General features: G+C 49.7%; 1 protein-coding gene across 2 annotated transcripts in view; it reads right to left on the bottom strand.

Annotated features, from left to right (window-relative positions):
• Nucleotides 1–23,546, bottom strand: part of PIK3R3 (phosphoinositide-3-kinase regulatory subunit 3) — a 77,274-nt gene that overhangs the window by 25,137 nt on the left and 28,591 nt on the right. Inside the window, exon 1 of one of the 2 annotated variants that reach the window (XM_021528713.2) lies at nucleotides 6,758–6,959. The exons of the other annotated variant lie outside the window; for it this stretch is intronic. Coding sequence (XP_021384388.1) covers nucleotides 6,758–6,863 — 106 coding nt within the window. The 5' untranslated portion in view covers nucleotides 6,864–6,959. Of the gene's footprint in view, nucleotides 1–6,757; nucleotides 6,960–23,546 lie in introns of those variants that run through there. 2 annotated transcript variants of the gene reach the window in all.

Here is a 23,546-nt window from a genome sequence, read left to right as displayed (position 1 = left end):
AGGAAATAATTCCTCCAAAAGAAAATATGATTGTGTGCAGCATCAGATTTTAGGGGCTCCAGGGACAAAGCTAGGATGAGGCTACAGAAGGTAAAAACCTAAAAAATTGGCTCCAGTATTCTTCTTTCAGGGATTAGAAGAAACCAACAGAGAGTTAGGAAAGGAAAAGGAAAAAAAAAAAAAAGGAAAGGATTATGTTTGGAAGGAGAAAACTGACCTGAAGTACAAGTCACAAAGTGACACTGAATCAATAGTAAAGTTTTTCTGTAGCAAAGGAATAAACAATATTAAGGAGTAGATTGGTATTTTTACAATTCTTCCAAATCCACCAACTTTTGTGCAGAGAAATGTGATGTTTTTGAAGCCATTTCCAGGTAACTATTTGTCATCCTCAGGACTATCTTCCTTTAGAAGTAACATTCCTATGAACTACCACTAAAATCACAAAAACTAGTAGACTCTGGGTGAATGCTGGAAGCAGTCATAGGCTGAAGCAGCTGAAGTATTTCATCTCCTTTTTCAAAGTGCTCTGGATGGAAGGCATCCATCTTGAGTGTGCTGCTGTACTCAAAGTCAGTGAAGATCCTGGATCCTGTTCAGCCAGAGGAAAGCTTCAGAGCTCACTATGCTTCGGCATCAGGATTCACCAGGCAGCTGGTTGGTGTTCAGCAGGGCAGCTGGAGTCCTTTTTGGAAAGGTTTACAAGAGGCACCACCTGCCCTTTGCCTTTTTTTTTTTTTTACTGTATGAATCCTTGTAAAGCTCCCTGTATATAGACATTTTTTTTCTTCAGAACTAGAAAAACTTAAGATACTGTAATATATTCACTGGAACATTGCAGTATCTTTGTCTGGTGAGTGGAGGACACAGCAAACATGAAGGACAATGAAAATATCTTCAAAAGAAGTTACATCCACTCACACTGTTTGAGGACAGAGCACCAGCTCAGTGCTGTAGTTTGTATTATGTGGAGAAGCAAATTCTCGCTTACTTAGCTATTGTGCAGACTTTAACCTGTCAGAAGAAATGTGATAAAAAGCGGAAGAAAAAAAGACAATCTGACTCATTTCCATAGGGGCACTTAGTACATGAACAGAGATTGTTCCTTAAGCATTACTCAGCAACCTACTTTACAAAAATGAGTTTTTCAAAAAATCCAGCTAGAACACACCTATGGCTTTAATGGGACTGAAGTTTTACAGCAACCTGTTTCAACACAGTTAACAGTCTTTCTGACAATAATAAAGCCTAAGCTTTAAAACACACAGGGCATGCTGATAAAAGTATTCTTTACTCTTCTCTAGTTCTCTGCCTAAAAAGTGACTCACTAAACAACCAACATGAGGTGATGTAAGGCACCCAACTGTGTTCAGTCCTGGGTGCAGATGTGTATGACCAGCTATGCCTCTGTTTTCCCAAGCTGTAGAGCAAAGATAAGCACAAACAGCTTCAGTCTGGAGTAAGATAATCATGCAGGCAATGGCAAAGACAGAAGTCAGCTCTGCTGCTTGGGAAAGCAATAGCCCCACAGAAAACTCCAGGAAGAGTCTTTTCCTTTTAAACATGTGAGACAGAAGGAACGCAGTGATTAACTCCTGACAGGTACAGGAATAATGCAATATACAAAACTGCTTGGAACAACAATTGCAGAAATAACATTTGCTGCAAAAACACACATTGAAGAGCTTTGTTTCTTCTCAGAATGTTCCCTCATGTTTTAGTTTGCATAAACCCATAGCTTTAAGAACACAGAACTGAAAAACTCCTTTTAGAAAGTTCTGCTTCCCCAACTATTTCTACATAAACTGAAAACCTAGTAATAAACACAAATGTCAGCCTTTTAAGACAGGCTCTCTCATCTCAAGGAAGACAGCATTTCACTTTCTATTAATGGTGCTATTTTTTGTGGTCATGTATTTAATTGAAAACTGATGAGTGATATTCTTTAACAGTTAGAGCCATCAAAAAGAAAATGAAATGCAAGGAATGCAGAAGCAAGCATAAAAATGTAATCAGAAATAAAAGAATGGTTACAGAAATCATTAAATAAAAAGGCCAGTAGAGAACTCCAGGTGAAACAAGAACAGAATACAAGCATTTCACACCACTGCTCTCATAGAAGCTGAGACTCTAATCCAAACAATTTTCCCAGATATGCAGAATACAGTGAATGAGTCTTATTTACTCCCTGCTCTACCCCAAATTAGCCTGCACAAACTTCCCTTCTGTAACAGGGAAACTCTTAATCCCAAACATCTACTTTTTTAAAATATGATTTCCAGCATGATTTAAATTTGCACAAAAAGACAGTTGAAGTTACAGTGCTGCTGTTTTGATTACATGCACTAGTAGGGCTATTTTTATTTCTTTTTTAAGATGTGCAAAACCAGAACTTTTCTTTGATAAGCCTCTGGAGTCAGATAAACTGAAGGACAACACTGACAAAGCTATTCAAATTTGCATCTGTTCTCCCACTGGAAAACTATTCAGGCATAGACAGGAAGTGTTCACCTACATCTGGCTACTGTGTATCACAAACCCAATTTGAGAAGCCACATTCAGTTTCCACTGTAACACTGATAATGATAGAGCACACCTGGTATCCCAGTAAACACTGCCCTTGAGCTTGGAACCCTGTGTTTTCCAAATTACAATTACAGTATTGCTCCCCTAAAATAAGGGTTGTCAAATTATATATGAAAATAGAAACTATAATGAATAAATACAGTCTTTCCCTTGAATACTTGGAATACTTACTTTACTCATACAATGGCAGTGCTGCTTCTACAAAGCAGACTAAACTAAATAACAAATTATTACTCCCCCTGCTTAAATATTGAAACATTTTGTAGCAACAGCATTGTTACAGCATATGAGGCAAGACAAAGTACTGTTCTTGAAAAAGACAGCTGGATCAAGTTATAAATGTAGCTGGTCATATTTCAGGGTTCAAACAGGTAGCTTCCATATAGTTTTAGGTCAAAGAGTTATTGTACTATCTGTTCATAGACAGGCCCATTCTGCACTAGGAAGCCTGCCTTAAACTTGTGGTTTTCTTCATAACCCACACAAAGGAAACTAAACTCTAATTTGTAGTTGAGCCCAATATCTTTGCTGACATCTGTATCAGAAATCCCAGCAGACCACTCTTACTGATTTTCATCCAACTGTGACAAAATGTATTCAGTGATTACACATTTTATCACCATCACAACTGATAATGTATCCCAGATCTACAGGGGTAAAGACATTACTTAGCCCTTCTAAGTTTAAGTGAGGCAGTACATAGGTAGTTGAGCTTTCAATACTCTGACAACTTTTGCAGTCAATTTGAAATCCTCTGTTCAAAAACTTCTGGCAGTAACAACTTTTTGCAGACCTGAACTGCTGTTGTCAAATAAACTAAATTCAACCCAGAATTTATTTTCTTGTCTTCTCACATAGCAAGACCCACAGCAACAACAAACATATGAGTGAACCCCTGACAGTTTCCTAATGCCAGAGCCAGCACATGATGCTGCTACTGCCACAATATTTTAACTTAATCCATCATCACAAAGTTCAGAAGCTGTTATGTTAGCTGTATGCAAGTGATGGCCCCAGTTGTGTCTTTAGATACTGAAAGTTACTGGCTGCATGTAGTATTATTTGCCATAAAGAGATCCTCCCTTATGCCAGTGATGCATGTATAAATGCAAAATAAAATGTAAGCAGGAGTAAAAAGCATGAGGCAACAGGAGTCACCCTCTTGGTTGTCACCACTGTGGTTCCTGTGTTAGTTGTACTGCTCTGAATTCTGCTTTGTGACGCTGGCAGAGCTGCATCCCTAGTTCCACCACTGTTTGGGAAAACTCCTATGTCCCACTCCTATGTTTAGCTAGCAGAAAGCTTGCAGTTCCTTGTTACCCGACTGCCTCTGCTCAAGTTGAGAAAAACTCAAGTGAGAGAGAGGCGTTATTACTTTTACTTCTGAACTTTAGAGCAAACCTTGTAGCAGAGAGGCTCCAGGACCTGCTCTGAACATCCATTTACACCTACAGCCCCGAACAGCAAACACAAGCACACTGATAAGCTGGTGCAGGTGCACTGAGGCCTGACAGAAGCTCCGGCTGTGCTGCAGGCTGCCTGCCATCACCAGATTTTATTTCTGCATTATTATTGGGCAAGGCTAAGGTGGGTATTAAGACGGCCTGCCAAGATAAATTAAAGGTCTACCGGCCCTTAACGAGAAGCAGTATCCCCACCCTCAGCTCGGAGGTTATGGGTGACACCGCACATTATGTTCACCTTGCTTTTGTCTTCTGCCTCAAGTTTAGATGCAGTAAAATGTAATCAGGGGCAGTCATGCGTGAGCCCAGACACTTGGCTCCCGGGATCCGCCAGTGCCCGGTGCTGCGGCACAAAACCCAACCGGGGATGTCTCGGCTCAAGTTGTGGGAACAAAGGAGCGCTCCGGCTGCCTCGGCAGCTTTGGGGGCTGTACATCGCTGTTCTGGGGGCTGCACATCGCTGTTCTGGGGGGGATGCACACCCCTGCTCCCAGGGGAGCACTGCCACCACACAGCCCCCCAGGATCTCCGGTCACCGCACCAGGAACGCTGCACCGAAAACCTTCACAAATTTTTGTTGGAAGCGGGCCAAATGGAGCTGTGCTTGTTACCGGGTGCAAAGGCAGTGACTTTATCCCAAGGCACGCTGAATGTTTAAGCCTTCCACAAATAAATTCCTCCACACCCCCCTTAGGGATGACCTATCATCCCAGGCCAGAAAACGTTTTCTGACCCTGCCTCTGGACAGGGAGAAAGCAGACCCACATCTGCCACACTCTCCCTCCCTCCCCCTGCAATTTAAAAGTTACAGTTCCACAAAATCAGGACATACACATGGGGATTATCCCATGCATCATTTCCAGCTCTGGCTCGTCTAGTTTAAAAATATGAAAGATAAAGTTACTGAACACTTCAGGGATCAGCCTGTAACATGAAGTCCTTTTGCTAACTGGTGTTTGGACTGTGCAGATCCTTGATCCCTGACAAGAGGGCTCCAGTGATGGAAGCATTGGCATTATTAATGATAGAAGAAATCTTTTTAATGTAAACTTTGACAGTCTTTGTAAGAATTTTACATGGCCAAATTCTTGCAGAAACACTGGAAAGTTGGTTTCTAACCAGTTCATTTTGTCCAGCCCCTTTTAGTAGCCTCCTTGTACTAACCCATTCAAGGGGCATTATTTTTTTTTTAAATAAAAGCCCCACACTAATTGCTTTAAGTCACCTACAATGGGACTTGGGTTTTTGTTCATTTGATACAAGCACACACAAATACTTACCTCGTGAATAGTTAAAAATCAAAAGCATTTACAAGAAAGATATCCTTTAAAATTCACAAAAGCAAAGTGATTTGATTGAACTTTAGGCTTTCAGGAGTAACATCTAATAATAGTGTCAGCTATGCAAGAATTTAATGAGTAGTGACCAGTGCTGTGTGTTTGAGAGATCTGTCCAATTTTTAAAGTGCCAGAATTACCAAAAGAAGCAAGTACAGGTCCTTGAGATCCAAAAATCTCAGGATGATCACCTCCTCCCATTTTAATTAAAGTACCACATACCTCCAGAGAGAAAAATACAGATCACTGTGCTGAAACAAAGAGAATAAACCACACTTGCAGATACATGCCACGATTCAGGCACAGGTTGAAAAGCACATTCTGAAAGTATGCACCCCATAAAAGACAGCACTTGGAATTACTTATTTGCTATCAATTTCTCTGCAGGCTAAGACTTTTGGTGCATATTTTACTGTGCCTTCTGGCTCTACAGATCACAGACCTGAGAAGATAAAGGCCCTTCAAACACTTTACTGCTTCAGCCTGTATGACTCTTACAGGTATAGATACAGTTTCACCAGTACTCCTCTATGCTTACTTTAATTCATTTGCCAAAGAAAGACTCAGCCTCTCCTCCTCACAAGCCTTCCCTCCCCTCTTCAGACACAAAAGAAACTTTCTGCCCCATCTAAAAACTCCAGGCAAGCAAGGGATAATACATCTCCCCATTTTCAGCACTAGCAATCCATGGAGGGGGGAGGGAACAAAAAGTGAATCAAATCCTTTTGAACAAGGTTATTAAGTGTTATCAAAGTAACTGTGCCTCCAGGGATGGATTCCAGCCTGTTCCCAAATATTATCCCCCCATCACCAAAACCCAGAGACAACACACACCTCATCTGTCACTGCTGGAAGGGAGCTGGGGAGAAAAGGGTATTGGAGACTGTAAAAGCGATTAAACTGGAACTGAATGGAGGTGGGTAAATCACCACCATCAAAGCGTTACAGGCACATAAAGGCACACAGGTGAAGAGGATAATAAAAGCGCTCCACTAGGAGCGAATACAGCCGAAATATACGCTTTTCAATAAAGGTTTTCAAAAAAGGAGACACGGGAGAGGGGCTGCGAGAAGCTCTCCTCCTCCTGCCTCCTTTCATCTCCCAAAAGGCACCATCAATTGCTCTTCTCCTCCCACCTCCCCCACACACAAAAAAAAAACCCCAGTATTAAAATACTTTTGCCCAGGAGACAGCGGGCTCAAGTCCCTGGGAAGTTTACACAAAGTTAAACTACAGATATTAATTTTCACCCCCCTCCCCCTTTTATTCTAAAAGGGAAAAGTCTGCAGGAGGAGGGAGGGCAGGGATGGACGGCAGTCCCCGACCCGCTGCCAGGGGTGCGGGGCCAGCTCGCAGGCTTCGGCTCCCTACCTGGAGGGTCCATTTCAATGTAAAATATCAGCTCAGTGGAATAGGGCATCATCACTTCCCTCCAGTCCGTGTCATCGCGGTCCATATCCCACAACGTGTTGTACATCGCGACAGCCAAGTCCCGGTAGGGTTAGAAATAAGAGGTTGGATAGCTCGGCTTTTAATCGAGAGGTGAAGGGAAAAAAAAAAAAAAAAAAAAATGGGGAGGGATAAAAGAAAGAAAGGAAAAAAAAAAAAAAAAGAAAGCCGAGAAGAATTCACCTCGCTGTAAAATAACACTTCTCAAAAAAAAAAAAAAAAAAAAAATTAAAATCGCAAAATTAAATTTAAGCCTTCACGCAAGTCACCTCAGCAGCTGCCCTACAGGAACTAAAGGTAGGTAGCAATATATATAATAATATATAGAGAGAGTGCTTCTTTTTGTTTAAAAAAGACACCTTTCCACAGGAAAGCCACTTTCCTGAATTCTTTCTAAAAATCGCCGTTTTCGGGGTATTTTTAAAACACAAGCCAAACAAGCCCCCCACAGGAAAGCCGGGCGATGGTGGTGGGAAGCAGCGGCTAAAAAGGGGCGATTTCAGTCTCTGGATGAATTCTATCCGCCGGCGGAGGACGCGCAAGGAGGCAGCGGCGGCGGGCAACAATACGGGCGGCGCGGAGCCCGAGCGGGGCGGGCGGCGCTGCGCCCGCGGTGGGAGCGCGCCGGCGGGGCTGGCTGCGCGGGGCTCAGCGGCGGGCGGGCGGCCCGCGGCGGGGCCCGCCGTGCCCTGCTGGCGGCGCGGGGCGGCGGGCGGCGGCGGCGGGCGGCGGGGCCGGGCTCGGGGCGGCCGCGCTCGGTGACATTTTAAGCGGCTCTGAGGGGCCCGGCCGCCGCCACCCGCCTCTAGCCGGGGAGCGGGCCACGCCCCCCCGGCGCCAGGGGGCGGGGCTTCGCGCCGGCTCTTTAACCCCTTGGAGGTGAACGGGGGTGTGCGTGAGCGGGCGCTTCCACGAGGCGGAGTGAGGGGTGAGCAAAAAAATTAAGACATAAAGGGAAAAATGTCTCTTTGCGCTGGCGAGGCGGACGCACACATAAAGATTAGTATAGAATAAACGTCTGCTTTCCCCCTTTTCTAACTTTTATCCGGCTCGCTTTCGCCACTTTTCTCGACGCCTGTTCGCAGTGCCCCCCCCGTGCTGAGGCGCGCGGTGGCGGTGGTAGGTCCGCTGGCTGGCCGGCCGCCAAGGGGCCGCCGCCGCGGAGCACGCGCGGGGGGCGGGGGGAGCGGAGCGCAGTTGCCAGAGCTGCTGCCTTTGTCTGAGGGAGCAGCGGGCGCCGGGATTGGCAGAGGCCTGCGGGCGGCTCAGCCAATCGGCGCGCGGCGGGGCCGGCCGGCTCGATGGCGATTGGCCGCGAGCGCCGGTTACTAAGCGGGACAAAGGAAGGGGAGCGCTGGGGCGAGAGCGGGGTTCGGGGCGCGGGGTGACCGGCCCCGCGTCCCGGCCCCGCAGCTCCAGCGCTGGCCCCGGGAAACTCCTCCTGTCCCCATCGCCGGCGGGGCTGCCCCCGCCCTGAGCCCGTGCGCCGCAGCACCGGGGCTACCTGGCACCCTCCAGCCCGGGCCGGCCGCCGTGTGGCGATGGGTGAGGCTTGTGGGAGACCCGGGCACCGGGGACCCTCTGAAGGTAGAGCCGCTGGCCACTTCCCCGGCGGGAGCCGTCCCGGCTGACCCCTCAGCCGCTGCACCGGCCACAAACGCTGGCTCTCCTCCCTCCTATGCAGGGCCCTGGCAGCTGCCTGCTGTGTGTAATCTGCGTTATAACCTGCCCATCTCAGAGGGCACCATAACCAGCGAGCGTGACCCTCGAGAAAAACCCGAGGCGCTTTCTAGTGACATAACCAGCGGGGGGAAAAAAACAAAACAAAACAAAAAAACCACAGGAAAAGGCACCAAACTGGATGTCTGTCTCTCACCAGGTCTGGGATAAGGCTGAGCTGCAAACACACCCGAAATGGAACCTCAGCCTGCCTGGCAGCCACAGCCCGATGGGCAGCCACAGCCCGCAGGCACCGGCGGGAGGCAGAAGTGCAGCCAGCTCGGCACTCAGCCGCGGTTTTGGCGCGGCACAGCATCCTTAGAGAAACGCTGCTGCTGAGAAATTAAGGAAAAGTCCTTTCCCGAGAACTCCCAACCAGTGTCAGAGGCACAAGGATGAACAACTCCTTGATCTGCTGTGGAAATCTCAGAGAATGTTGGAAAATCCAACACCGAAGGTGTCTGCTTTATTTGCACTTCAAAGCATAGAAGAGCAAGTGACGAATAATTTGTCCTGCTCTGGCATTAGGTAGCAGCTCCTGAAAACACCCTCCTGGCTTGGCTGAACCTTAGGGTGACTGCGACATTGAATAACTGAAAGGCTGTACCCGATGGAAGAGTATGAGGGGAGATCTGAAGTTTGCTGATGTATCACAACTTCCACAGCAAGCAATTTAGAGCAGCCTGCTCCAGGAACAGAGCTCCTTGAGGGATGGACGGCTGCAGAAAAGCACAGGGCTTTGATTCAAGTCACTCACTGCACATAAATTAATTTTATAAACCCATCCACAAACTCTGATTAATCCACGATAACCAGATATTATTCCTTTTTCTAATTTTTAAATTAAATTATTGAGCTGATACCATGTATCAGCTCCAGCTTCTTCAAAGGGAAATGCCCTCCTTGGGAGCACAGCTGGCTCCCGCAGTGAAATTTAACTTGGTGCTTTGTGCACCAGGCTGCCCACTGGCAAGGTGTGGGGCATCCCACAAGGGTCGGGCCTGGGTGGGGGTGGAGAAATGGATGCTGCTTTGCAGGCCCTGCACAGCTAAAAAATGGGGCTGTGATCCCTATGGCAGCCCCCAAACTTAGATAAGCAGCTGTGGCAGAGAGAGGGAAGGAGGCAGACTCAGGTTGAAATTCATTTTCCCCCTTCCTGCACCTCATTATAAGTTCCACCCACATAAGACCTAATTACTTGGCTTTTATGCTGGCAAAGTGGATTTCATCCTTGCTGTTTCCCATGGTGGTTGCCTTCATTTTCATGGCGGCACTGATGGTTACAGCTTATTGATGTTTTCACTTTAGTGATTTAAAGCAGAATACATTTTGTTATTAGCACTGGTTTCTCTCATTGCTCCTTTAATCAAAGATGCAATTTAAGGCAGAGGATTGTGTGTAATGGTAAACAGTAGGATAATGCCTTGAGAGAACAGAATATTAATGTGTTTTTATTTCTCAAAACTGTGCTTATAATTTACCCGAGATTGCTTGGCTTCAAAAACACACATAGAGGGTGCTCCCTTTCCTACCACACTGCCTGCCTTGCACCAGGGATGAGCATGGTGTGCATTTGTGTGTGCCCAGGGGGGAGAGGGAGGCACATCTGCTGCCTTACACGCTGCTAAACCCCCTCTCCTTGTGCCTTTCTCACAGGCACAAGGTGTGAACATTGGAGAGCAGAGACAAAACCAGGAGCACACCGAGGGCTCAGGGATGCTCAAGGTCTGGGAGTGCTCCCACTGCCAAAACCAGGCCATGCAAACCCAGTACATCACCCCAAGATGAAAAAAGCTACATTCAAACACTGACACAAAATAATGGTGGTCAGAGTGCTGGAGGAGAGGTCCTGGTGCCCCACACTGAAGCTGAAAGACAAGAAGGGAGCTGAGTGCCTGCTGCCTTCCCAACGTCCTGACATCTCATGTCGACGGCTGTGCATTTGCTCACTTTCCTTTCCTTGGATCTGACAATTTGCATTTCAAGGCAAGATTAAATATTGAAGTTTTGAGCACTTCCATGTGCTTCAGGAGGAGCTGAACAGACCTGCAGTGGAACAGACTGAACACAGAAAAGCCATTTGTGCCAAACTGCTTGGTTTCCTCTTTGCCGAGCCATGATAATGTGATATCCGACAGCTGAATGTAGGCCACAACAGGCTTTTATAGTTGGAGGGCTGCAAGAGGGAGGGGGGCTGGATCCACAGTGCTGCCAGCCAAATGCAGAAAATGATGAGAGACTTTTGGGGCGGGCTGGAGACTCCTAACCACTCCTGAGATTCAGATATTAGCTGCACTGTTAACACAAGCTCAGGGCCTGCTGGAGGGGAGCTTGGAGAAGGTAGGGCTGCATTCACATCAGCAAGGACAACTCCCTGGCCATCAGTAGATGCTACATGAAATTACTGGCCTTTTGCTGCACAGACACTGTTTGGACGATGTGCTGTGACTGGTGGCCAGCTTCCTACAGGAGCAGGCACACCTTGCAGGGAACAGCACAAAAAGAACAACTAGTTATTGCAGTTTGGTTTAGTTAGCAGATTCTCCCTGCCTGTTTCTCAGCTCCTGGCGATGAGGAGACGAGGGAAGTTGTGAGGGTTTGTCTGCTTTGGCTCAGATGCTGCTTCTGGGGTCTCAGTGTGGCTCAGTAAATCACAAACCAACCCCAGGGTTTGCTGGCAGAAGAGGGGTTGGGAATGGCAGAGGTTCATCCTGCCTTTCTGAACCACGGGGACAGTGCAAGCACCATCTTCCCCTTCAGCTGTACAGTCTGAGCCCCAAAAGTACCACAGAGACCACAAAACTTTTGCCACAGATTAAGAGTATTAATCCCTGCAGGGGTGAAGCAGCAGCAGTTTGCTTCCCTGCATCCTCCAGAACCTTCATGTGAAATGTAATGGGTGTTTTTAACAAGGACTGTGCTTTCTCTCTCTGTTTTATAGTCATTTTATGTCCTAACAGGCTGCAAAACAGTTGCTTCACTCCACCCCAGATGCGGCCACATTTCTGTGGTGAAGAAAACTCTGGCAAGTGTGCCGAAGTCGGGGGCTTTGGTTTGAAAATTATACATTGCATTAAAAACCTGTATTAAAGAATAATATGCGGTCTGCAAAAAACTTTCAAATGAAACACTTCAGTGTTAGGAAGTGTCTTATTTACGGCAGTGAGAGCAGCTTGTGCCCTTTTCCCTCCCCTGTCTGCTGGGTAAGGAAAGAGTTTGAAATAAGGGCTCATGTCCATAAAGGTTGGAACACAAGGCATGCACATAGAGCTGAGCTTGTGAGGAATCATACATTAGGCATTTCCTAACTTAAAAGCACTTGGCTTTGCATTGTAAACAACATTCTTTTAACATAGGAAATAACATTTTTAAAAAAATAAAGAGAAAGATCTTTTAAATAAATGTCTACAATGTAGGTTGTTGCAGCTGGACCTAAGGTATTCCTCAGCAAGGCTTGGACTGGCCTTTCCTCACTGCTCCAGAGGCTTCTGCCCAAAAAATTGCAGGAGTAACGGTCTGGGATGGAAGCAGAGGGCTGCTCTCCTGCAAGGGGAGAGGAAGTGTGTGTGGCTTTTGCAGCTGGACAGTGGATGCCAACCCTGTGCTCTGCACATGGGTGTTTGGGGTGGACACATCTGCACCTGGAGGGTGCCCGGGGTGGAGGAGGGGGTGGGCACGGGGGGGTGAGGGAAAGGGCACGCCGCACTGAGCTGTGCTGAATTGCTGCTTTGGCAGACAGCACCGGGCCAGCTCTTCAGAAAGTTCACGTTCAGTTATTGTTTTGACAGGCTGCCAAAGTTTTCCTGAGGAATGCAGGCAGCAGAAGGGAAATGGTGATTTTCAAACTTTTTTTTTTTTTTTATAACTCAGCCAAACCAAAATGGAATTTCATGGGAAAAGTGAAAGGTACATCTCTAGCCTCGGGGCATCGTTGCTGCCAAGTTTCAGGGCCTGGCTGCAGACAATGGAGGTGTCGGAGCATCTCCAAAGCTGTGCACCCTTGCACGCACTCACATGTGCTCACGCACACTCACACACACGCTGAAAGCATCTTTTAATGCTCCCAGAAAACTGACATTAACCTGCAGCGCTTTAAAAAGTGTATGCGTGGTGTAAAAGCAGGCGACAAAGCAGCTGATGAAAGGTTTGCGGCTTGGGAGGACATTTCGGTGCTCTCCCCACCCCAGTCCTGGCGTGCAGCCAGCCATGGGGGCACCGCTGCTCTCCACATGCTCATCACTAGGTCAGTCCCGGAGCCACGGGGTATTTTTGCAGGTCTCCCAACCCCTAGGAAGGGCAGGAGGTTGTAAGCTCCCCTCCTCCTCCTCCTCCTCCGCAGAGGAAGGAGAGCAGCCGGTGAGCCGGGCTCTAGCGCTGCAGCACCCCGGGGTCTGCGGGGCTGTGGAACCGGGCTGGGGAACTGCCAGTTACCTTATATTTTCCAGTACACTAATTTCTCTTGTCATCTTGCCAGTGACAAACAGAGAGAGTTAAACAGAGCAATCCATTAAAGAAGCAGCCTGACAGTCCGATTGTTAAGGGTTTCAGCGATCCCCATTTACACTGGCTTGAAAAAAATTTTGCCTCGAGCAGCTCCAATTACAGAATTATCGGACCACACTCTGGTCCCTTTGTGCACTTCGCATCTCTGTCATCGTTCCAGGCCTTTCTCTATTTTGTTGCTTGGAAATGGTGAGCAAAATGGAAGGAGACTTGTAACAAATTCAGAGAAATTAGAGGGGGGATAAAAGAGAGTGGGAAAAGCTCCTTCCCTGATTCTAATGTCCTAAATCAGGACACTTTGAAAATGTAACACTGTATAGGAATTTAAAATATTTTTCACTTCCTCTATTCATTGCTTTAATGCACTGGAACTACTTGCTTAGATTTGCCCCCCCCCCCCCAAGGAATGTACAATAACCACTCTGTAAATTCCTCAGGTCTGATTTTAAGAGGTACTGTAGAACTTTATTCATGGAGGGAAGAAATAATCCAAATACCTTCCTGCAGTAACTCTTTTTAATAAACATGGTAGTGTATGTTCTTATCCCAGCCAGTGATGCAAGCAGCAGGAAGAGGAAATCAACAGCACCTCTAGGAAAAGCGAGGTCTCAGCCCTGCTCTGCTGACATCCCACTTGGTGACCTTCTGGATTACCCACATGGGTTTGAAGGTGGCACCATTCCCGGTAAGAGTACTTCTGAAAGGCCCAGAGGATTTTCACTTCCGCAAAACAAAGCTTGAACTCTGTAGATTTGTTATTATTATGAAAAAAAAAAAACCCAGCACAATAATTTCCCTACTGTAGGATGTAAAGCTGAAGGGTTTCCTAACTGTTCACCTTTGGCTGAGCAAAGCATGCCCCCCATGATGCTGCAGCTAGGTGACATGGACATGCCCCCAGCGCAATGTAGCATCACCTATTTATCTTCCAGCAAAGTCTTCCATTCCTGGCCTCCCAAACACTAATTTTACCATCCCTCTGCCAGTATTATCCTGGTAGCAGTACCTTCATAAGTCCACAACATGTAGGAGCCTCCTCCCTTTCCTTACAGTGGAGATCATCTGGTTTTGGAGGGAGTGAAAGTCAACATAGCCACCCTTGGGCAATGCTAGAGGAAGCTGAGATCAACCTTCAGTTGCAGGTTGCAACCAAATGCACCAGGGAATGCTAGTTTCCCTCTGGCCCAAAACAGAAGGAAGTTTCTCATGGCTGAGTCCCCAGTCCTGCCTTGCAAGTCCTTTGCCCCCATCCCTTTCCCTGGGATTTGATGGGACTGACTTATCAATTTCTCTGTGTCCAGGGAGCCTCACTGCAGCACATCCATACTTGGAGCTCTGCACAGCTGCAGGAATGGAGACTTCCCACCCCAGATTTTGGGTGGAGATGGAAAGCAGGAGAAAAACTCCCATAACAACGCAGGGAGCTCTCGAGGGTATTGAAAAGTCCTCTCATTTCTTATTAATCACTTAGGCCAAGAACTCAAGTGTCGGCAGTGTGTTGGCCAGGGCTGTTTTCCTTGCAGTTATCCACATGCAATTCATGCCTTGGAAAATGACCCATTTACCATCATGCATTGTTGCTTAGCTACACGCGCTTTCCCTCTAAGTTTTCCCAAATGGAAACATGGCTCTATTTGCTTTGGAGATCATTTTCCCTGGCTTTCTCTGCTTTACAGTAAATAAGCATAAGAAGAAGAACCTCTGAACGCTGACTGGAGAAATAAAACAAACAGCGCAGCGTACGGTGAGCATTTAAAATCCAGCATGTGAATGCAATGCCTTCCTTTTCCAGACAAGGTGATGGGCACGGAGAGTTTGAGCAAAGGCAACTTGCAGGTCAGGTTCATTAAGACCTTTTTTTGTCTGTCATTTGCATAAAGATTTTTATGCTGAAGATTTCCAAACAATTTGGTTGAATAATTCTGGGTTCCCAAGAGAAGAGTATTATTTACCTGGAAGACAGGTGGGACTTAGGGGCACTGAGAACTTAATCTGTGTCTCTGCTGCCATGCCTGCCTTGTGGAATCCTAGGTATCCTCTAGAAACATGCAGGAAAACACCTCCCTTATACCTGCAAACCAGCCCACTACTTTGAGCCACTAGACAAGACTTTATCCATCAAACTCCAAAATTCCTCACATTCACTAAGTCCTGACTACACTCTCATAGTGCATGGTGTGCACAAGCTGGCAGATCAGCCTCTGAAGCATCAAGTTCAGCTTCCCAGCATACCATGTAAATCTTTGGGCCATTTGCTAGAATCCTGAGCCCACCAGTGCCTATGCTGCAGAGATGTCCTCAAAACATGCACCAAATCCAGAGATTTTGGAAAGCACAAGCTTTACAGCCCATACACCGAGGGACTGCGTGGCACATGTTCAGCTGTGTCCCTGGGATCACTGGTCTTGCTCAGCATGTGCCTTAGGGCTGAGCTGTGCCAGCATGGTGCTTGTGTCCAGGATTTCCAGATGTCCAGCCGTTTGTCTGTTCCTCAAGGATCAGACAAAACTTGCAACATCTTCAGATTTTACTAAGGACAAAGCTTTTGGGTAAAAAGACAGCCAAGTGTCTCTCACAACACATAGGTTAGTAGAGAACTCAGTGGAAAACCTTTTGTTTCCTGTGCTGAATGTGCTGGACACGAGCTCTTTGTGCAGAGTAGACACAGCCGTCAGCTGCCAGAGCTCCCAGGAGTGGGACACTCTGAAGGGTGAGCTCTGCCCTGCCGTCTGCTGACAAAGCATAAAATGCATATTTTCTCTGAACAGAAAAAGGGAAGAAACAAAGTCAATCATGTGACGTTGGTTACCAGGCCAAAACATCGAACTAACACAACAGTTTCCAGGGTGCCAGAAAGTGAAGAGGGATATTGTACCTATGCAAATCCCGGCTGGTGTGTTGACACATCCCAAACACTCAGTTCTGTGAGACCTGCCAACACCTGAAGAAGCACCTTTACTCCCCTGTAGCTGGGAAGCTCTTATCTTGCTTTGACCAAGCGTACACAATAGAGCTTTGTTTTGGGTGATACTTCCCAGATGAACGGCTTCTTAGAAGTGCTTTGAGGAATTAAATGAGTGAAAACAGTAGAAGAGGGAGGGGAAGAGGAGAAAAACTTACTGCTGAACTACAGGAGGCAAAGTCGGTGGATACTAAACCCACTAAATAAGGAGCTGGGATCTATGTCAGACTGAAAGAAACAAATGTGTGACCTGGCTCACTGCCACCAGAGACACCTCATGACAATGTCTTAGTCTCAAAGTGGGAATCCACTTCACTGTCCCCTGTGTCCCTGAAGCAAGGGTGGGGATGCTGCTGCTTGCAGATGCTGCCCAGGTCTGTGGTGCTCCAGCCCCCAGCTCCCCACACACCAAGCTCAGGCACCTCATCCTCATGGTATGGCCTCCCAGCCCCATCTCTCTGCAGTAATGTGTTTCAGCACAGGCATTTTGGGGATCCCAGCAGGTGATGGTGTCAGATACTGTGCCCTCTCCTTCCCTTTGCAATTGCATTTCTGCAGCTGAGGCCAAATCCTGCTTCTTGCAATCCTGTCTGGTGTCTTTGGTTGATGGGAGATGCCAGGTCTTTCTTGCCCTGGGCAAAGGATCACTCTGGCTCAGGGCAGGCTGGGCACCTGCCTTAGGTCCTGGAGCTGGATCAAGCCAAGGACAGTTTTCACGAATGGAAATCCCCCTGGTTTTATTGTCTTTGAAGCCTGGAAACACCTGCCTGTTGCTCAGGGAAACAAGGCAGGCAGGATAAGGGTCTGGCAGCACCTCCCCTTTGTTCCGTGTCCTTCCTGGGCACACTTTGGAGCCCAACCCTGCTAGCACCCTGTGCCCCCCATAGCTGGTTAGGAGTTGGCCGTGTGAAAATCAAACATCAAAGGGCTCTTCCAGCAAGGGCTATTTCCACATCAAATGCCTACCTCCAGTCCTAAGCCACTGGGGAGAGAACTCTTCATAAAAGGAGAGGGAAGATTAATATTATTTTTCAAAAGTATAATGGGCGGTTTCCACTCCCCAAGCACTTCGAAGTTGGTTTTTGCACAAAGCTAGAATAATTTCAACCCCAAAGGAAAAAGAAACATACATAAGAGGAGGTTAAAAATGCCTGAAAAAATATCTGGTCTGAATAGAAATGTTCAGGTCACCGTCACTTTAGGGGCTGGAAGAGGCTGCTGCTGGGAGAGCCTGACTTTCCATAGGAATGCATGTCCTCCATCCTCACTCTCAGAGCAGCAGGCTTGTTCTGGATGCCTGCTTGAGCACGGGGAAGTGGGGAGAGCCAAGGACAGGCTGTTGGAACTGCAGACTGGTGAGAAGAGGAAGGAGAGGACAAGGGGTAGAGAAGATGCTGGAAGCACTCTGTTGGGCAAGTGGAACAGGAAAAGCCCGCTGTGAAGTGCAGCCCTCCCTGAGAGTCTTGGAGAGAAAGGCGGCACGAATCCGGCCGAGCGCCGGGCTGGCAGCGTGCCTGGAGCGTGGCATAGCTCTGCCTTGGAAAGGCACCTGCAGCCTCAGCATCTTCCTCTCACAAACACGCCACAGCATCACGGGGGAACCACAGTCCTGCAGTCTGACAGCCAGTTTCTGCTCTGTGAGCATGAGCCATTGGGCCAGACGGGTGTATGAACAATTATTTGATCATTTCCACTGCAGGAACCGACTTGACAAATACCTCCGATTCACAAGCTTGTAGTCTGCTTCTGAAAAACCAGACCAGGAGCAAGCTTCCACCCTGGAAAATCCCTTGCCTGTGTCTGCTGTGCATCCTTTCTCATGCTGGGAAAGGTTGAGCCAAATGGAGAAGGCACCACGGAGCTGGCAAAGCTGCTCTGGGGCAATGTCCCCTGGCTGCTGGGTCAGGGGTGGCAGGGCTTAGCCCCTGGGATGTGGTCTGTCCTTGGGTGACTTAGTTCCTTGCTTATTTTCTGCTTTTTGGTCATTCAATAGAATGAAATTTTGCTAGTGAATACCCCACCTTCATCTGGACTTGGGGTACAGATGTGGAGTAAAGTGTGGGACAGTGCTTGCAGTCCCAAGCCTCAGAGTCTCAGGTGACAAGCACCCCCTCAGTGATTTTCCCTTAAAAAGAAGGTAGGAAGGAAATACTTGTGGATAAGGAAATGCAACATATGATCCTGAGGGCTCAGGGGAGCTCAGTTGTTTAAGCCAAATCTTGCCTTTTCCCACTGCTTGAAGTTACCCATCTGTGAAGTGGGCTGGAGCAGGCATCTCCACCCCATAAATCCCACTTATGCCCTAAAGAAAATGTTTCAGTGGTGCTTCAGGTTAATCTGCTGGCCACCACAGGGACAAAGGCTTCACACTGTCCCAGGCAAGAAGAAAAATCTCCCAGTCCTCTGCTGGAGATTGGAACTGATGGCCAGAGGGCAGATGGGAGAAAGCAGCAGCAAGATTGTGGCTGGGCAGCAGTTTGCGGGACTGTGCTGGCATCACTGCGTGCCCCCGTATCCCTTCCTCACCAGCTTTCCTGTGCACCTGGAGCCAAAGCAGGGGTGATGGCAATGCTTTTCCCCTCCCCCAGACACTGCCTGTTACCAGAAAGGTGGGGGAGCCCTGGGACAGTGGCTCGGCGCTGATGCCGGGGTGTGACACGGGTCAGTGCTGGGAAAGCCGAGGGGAGTGCTGGAAACAGGAGACGCCTGTGGCAGGTTCGCTGCCTGCGGGACTGCGAATGCCCTGCCCAAAACAGCACACTCACATTTACTGTAAGCGGCAGCCAGGCCGTCCATAGCTTGTGGTGAACATAGCAGGCCAGCCTGCAGAAAGGGCTGTGGAAGCCAAGCTGGCCCCTTGCCCAGCAGGCTGGAGGAGGGGAGCGGGGGGGCTCTGCAGCCCTGCCCCAGCACAGCACCCTCACCCCGCAGGCTCTGCCTGCTGCAGGCCCCAGAGCCTCGTCTGGAACACACGAGGTGGATTTTCTCTCACCAGGTGCTTTCTGCACCCAGCATAAGGAGGGGCTGATGCTGTGGATGGAGCCCCCCATACGATTCCGCTGCTGCGGCACTGGGGCAGCTGGAGGAGCGCAGGGAATTCCTGACTGTGCAGAAGCCCCCTGTAAGCGGCACCGCAGAGGGACCCGGAGGCCGGGCCGGGTGCCGCTGGCTGGCAGCCAGCTCATCCCTGGGGCACCTGGGGCCACGGCCGAGCCGGGAAACCCCCGGCTGCGCCCAGCTTCCGGCCTTTGTGAGGGAAAGGTGGCGAGGCGGTGGCAATGGGATGGTGCCATCATGTCGCCCTGGCCCGGCCACCATGGAGGCTCGCGCGTCCCTGCAGGCCGAGAGGTGCTGCCGGATGGCGGGACACCATGCAAGGTCTGGCTGAGGGGACTCGCCGTCCCCTCCCACGCAGCTGTGCTGGGAGGGAAATTTCCGATGCTGCCGGCTTCCCAGAAATCAGGGGAGGTTTCGTCCCTGGCTCTGCAGTCTCAGCTCACGCGTCTCTCCCAGCTCAGGCTGTGACCCTGGCATGCGAGGCTTAGTGCCAGCGGTGTAGGGCGAGACCGAGGGCGGGCAGCCCGTCGGGCCAGGCTGTGTGGAGCCAGCCACAGAGCTCCAGCCCTTCTCCTGGCCACTCTCCCAGTCAGACCATCTTTGCTGGTGGGTCCCCTACAGCGCCATGTGCTGCCCAGTGCCAGCCAGCTCAGTGACATCAGTGTGTGCCACATCCCTGTTCCCTTGTCCCAAAGTCTCGCACCAAAATCCCGTATTGAGGCACCATGGCCCCAGCAGTGTTGGGGTCACTGTGCTGGGGGTGCCATAGGGGTGTGCTGAAGGGCCAAGGACCAGGAGTTTTGTCTCTCCCTTGCCTGGCATGGATGCAAAGCAAGCTGCGAGGGAATGCCCATCAAGGGAGAGATTCTGCTTGGAGAGACTTCTGTGGCATGAGCCACAGGGCTGGTGCCATAGGTGTGCTGGGCTCTGAGGATTGATGGGCTTGGCCCTGTGCAGGCGGTGGAGAATGTGGCTGCTCCAGGGTGGGATGGAGGAGTCAGGGGACACCAGCCATGTGTCAGGTGACACTGGGTGCTGGAAGCATGACCATATCCTACAGCAGCTATTCCAACCTTCCCCAGCCACCCAGCACTAGCTATGGATATTTTCTGTTCTTACAAGAAATCCAGCTAAAAAACAGGGACTGTTCCAACCAGGTGACTGTTCCAGAGCTTTTTCCTCTGCTCTGTTTTTAAGCAGCAATGATTTTTGCTCAAGAATGTTCAAATCTTTGCTCTGCATATGCTCTGATTTTGAGCTCCCAAGGACTGAAGGGCTCCTGGCACTTTCCCATCCCCTGCCTGTCCTGACTGCAGGGCCTGTTGCCAGAAAAGAAAAAGAGCCTGGGACTTAAGTGTCCGGCCCAAACCTGATGTGCCTGAGAAGGAGGAGCGCTGACCCTGACCTCTGCAGCCCTTCAGCACCAGCTCGGGCTTAACTCTCTCCTCTGCAGGAAGATTTGAAGCCTTCCAGTTAAATCCGGGAAGGAGTTAGCAAGTCTTTGTGGCAGGCGGATTAGAGGCAGAGGTAAATGCTCCTGCTAAATGTAATCTGGCTGGTTAAAAGCTCAGCTCAGCCTCTATCCCGGCATTGTCCTTGCTTCTTATAAATGCAAGAGACAATTCTGCAAACACAGACTTTTCTTATTGCCACGCAAGGGAGTGGTGAGAACGTGTTGTTCTACCCCTCTCCCCAGGATATCATTAGGATTTATTACCAACCCCCAGTGGCCTCCTTTCTCTGGGATGGGTTGGACACTGGCAGCCTCTGATCCTGCGGGTGCAGCAGGAGGGGGATTACAGCTCATGGGGCCACAGGTCAGGGCAGGTAAAGGCAGCAGAAGCTCCTGACGCTGGGGAAATGGAATGGGGGCAGAGCCAAAGCCCTCTTTCTCCCCACAAGCCAGGGGTTCCTCCAATCCCATGCCCTGGGGAGCCCTCTTGATAGGATGGGGCAAGAGGTGCGAGGGGATAGGGACCGGGAGATTAGGAGTTCTTCTCACTGTGGAGTATGTAGCAACTCAAAACAGAAATGAAAAATTATCATAACTACGTAAATATAGTTTACACTTACTTGCTTCTCTCTGAAGACTTCTGGAGCTGGTGGCCCTAGGGGGGCACAAGAGGGTGGCAGGAGCCACTGGCCATATGACAGAAGCATCTGTACCCCTACTGTCCCCTGCAGGAGACGGGACTCCCTGGGCAGAGCTAGCCAGGACCCTTTGTGCCAACCCCAGGAGTTTGTGGGTGCCCTGGAGAGAGTCCTTTGCTCCCACAAATGGAGGGTGCACAGATGACCTCTTTCAGGGGATTATGGTTGAAGTGGGGGGCTTTCATGGGAAGTATGAGCAGGCAGGGATCAGGGTCTTACCAGGATTAAGGTATTTTCCATGCATTTAAACTAGTTGTCACAAACTCAGAGCTGACCCAGAGCGCGGCACCTGGGGGACAGGGGAGAAGCCCACCCCAAAACCCACCTTGCAGGGCTTGCAGGGAGCAGAGGGTTGTTGGTCACAGAGGCTAGGAAGCCCTTAAAGGCCCAGAAATGATCTCTGGTCCCCAGTTCACAGAGGTGAACAGGTGCTGCACAACCCCAGTGAGGTGCCTGCTGATGGAGCAGAGCTTGGGGGGGCTCGGGGGGGACAGCAGCAAGTCCCAGGGAGACAGCAGAGCCCTGTGCCCTCTCTGGGGCCAGGACAGAGGGGTCCACTGTGGGAGACGTGAGAGCTGGGTGGCTCCAGGAGCTTGGTAACCTTAATCCTCCCTTGGATTAATGCTCAGGGGAGCTGGGGACAGTGTTTAAACCTGCCAGAGTGAGCCCTCCTGTTGAGTGCAGCCCTGTAGTGGGGTCGGAGAGGGACAGAGGGCACAGGGTGAGGACAAGAAGAGGTGCAGGCAGTCCTGTGGCCTAGTCTGACATGCAGCTTCAGATTTTGTGGGCATGTTCCTGGGCCCTGCCCTCCCTGGGAGCAAAGGGATGGGCAGTGTGAGGACCAGCCCTGTGACAGGGTCACTTCTGGCTACGCTGCGTGGCTCCGAGAGGCTGCTGCTGCTCTGGCTCTGCAGGGCCACTGCAGACTGAACCCCTTGAGTCTGCCCAAGGTGGAAACCATCTGCCCTTGGAAGGGTATGCTTCTGGGGGAATATATGCCTGTAATGAATTCTCTGAGATGAAATCCATCTCTCAGGATAAATTGTCTTCCCTGGGGCTGAGCTTTCAGCCTGGTTCAGAGGAGCAGTGTGAGGATGCCAGGGATGCTCAGACAGACCATGTTCCTGCCCACACAGACCCCAAACTGAGCCCAGACCCCAGCAGAGGATCCCCTAGCTTGTAGCATTAGGACCACCCTCCTCTGTCACCACTGGCTGTGCTGGGGGCCTTGCAAGGCCGTGCAGAAGCAGAGCAGTCCCAGCCCCAGCTCTTCCCTGAAGCACCTGGTCACAGCCTACCACACCAGGTCCCTGCCCCCAGCCCCAGCTGAACAGGAAATGCCCCATGGACACCCTTAGAGGAGGTTCCCACCCCTGGCAGTGTGGGTACAGCTCTCTCATAGCATCCCCTGGTCCCAGCTCTCTACCAGGCACCTAGTTTCAGCATGAACGTGCCCCTGGACCCCAAGCACCAGTTACATCTCCTCCACCACTCCAAAGGCTTGGCCACTCATGGGAATCCCCTGTCCTGTGCTTAGTCCAGACTATGGCTCTATGCTGCCCAAACCTGCTGCCAGTCCCAGGGAGCTGCCACAGGACATTGTCACCCATCCTGATGTGGCCAGTGTCACCTTGGGTGTGTCCCTGGCAGAATGGGACTGGCCTTGCAGGGGCTGCAGGTGCTGTGTGCCTGTCCCCTGGGGCAGTGAGGCAGGATGGGATGTACTGTTCTAAGTGGCATCTTAACTAGATCTGATCCAGTCTTGCAAAGCCACAGCGCCTTCAATTCCCTTAGCGCTCCAAATCTGCTACTGTGCATCTAAGCGGATTATTTTAAATACCCCATGATGGACTGCTCCTTTGTAATATAAACCAGCCTCATGTGTCCCATTCCCCTCCTATTTGCTGTTATTTAGCTGCAGCTGTGACAGCTAGAGGTCTCCCCAAGTCCCCCTGCTCCCTAGGAAACATCCCTCATACCAGCCCCTTCCCCAAATCCTCTGTCCCCTGTGCTGCTGAATCCTGGGGATGCTCCCTCCACACAGCCTTTAAACTTTTGGGGTGAGTGATGGCTGTGGGATGTGCTGCCCCAGAGCTGCTTCACCTCTACCCAGAGCTGAGCCCTGCACCAGCATCACCCCCACCTGCACCTCGGGGCCAGGTCATGCCTCAGCTGCTTTCTCCCAGAGAGGGGCCATGCAGGAACCCTTTTGTGTAGGTTTTGCCAGTTTTCACGTTTTTGCTCAAGCTGACTGGCTCTGACACCTCAATCCTGCCATGAAGTCAGCCAAGAGAGAATATCCTGCCTCCCATTCCCATT

Source organism: Lonchura striata, chromosome 9 (genome assembly GCF_046129695.1).
Source record: "Lonchura striata isolate bLonStr1 chromosome 9, bLonStr1.mat, whole genome shotgun sequence".
NCBI classification, from domain to species: Eukaryota; Metazoa; Chordata; class Aves; order Passeriformes; family Estrildidae; genus Lonchura; species Lonchura striata.
This window is presented reverse-complemented; position numbering and strand designations above follow the sequence as displayed.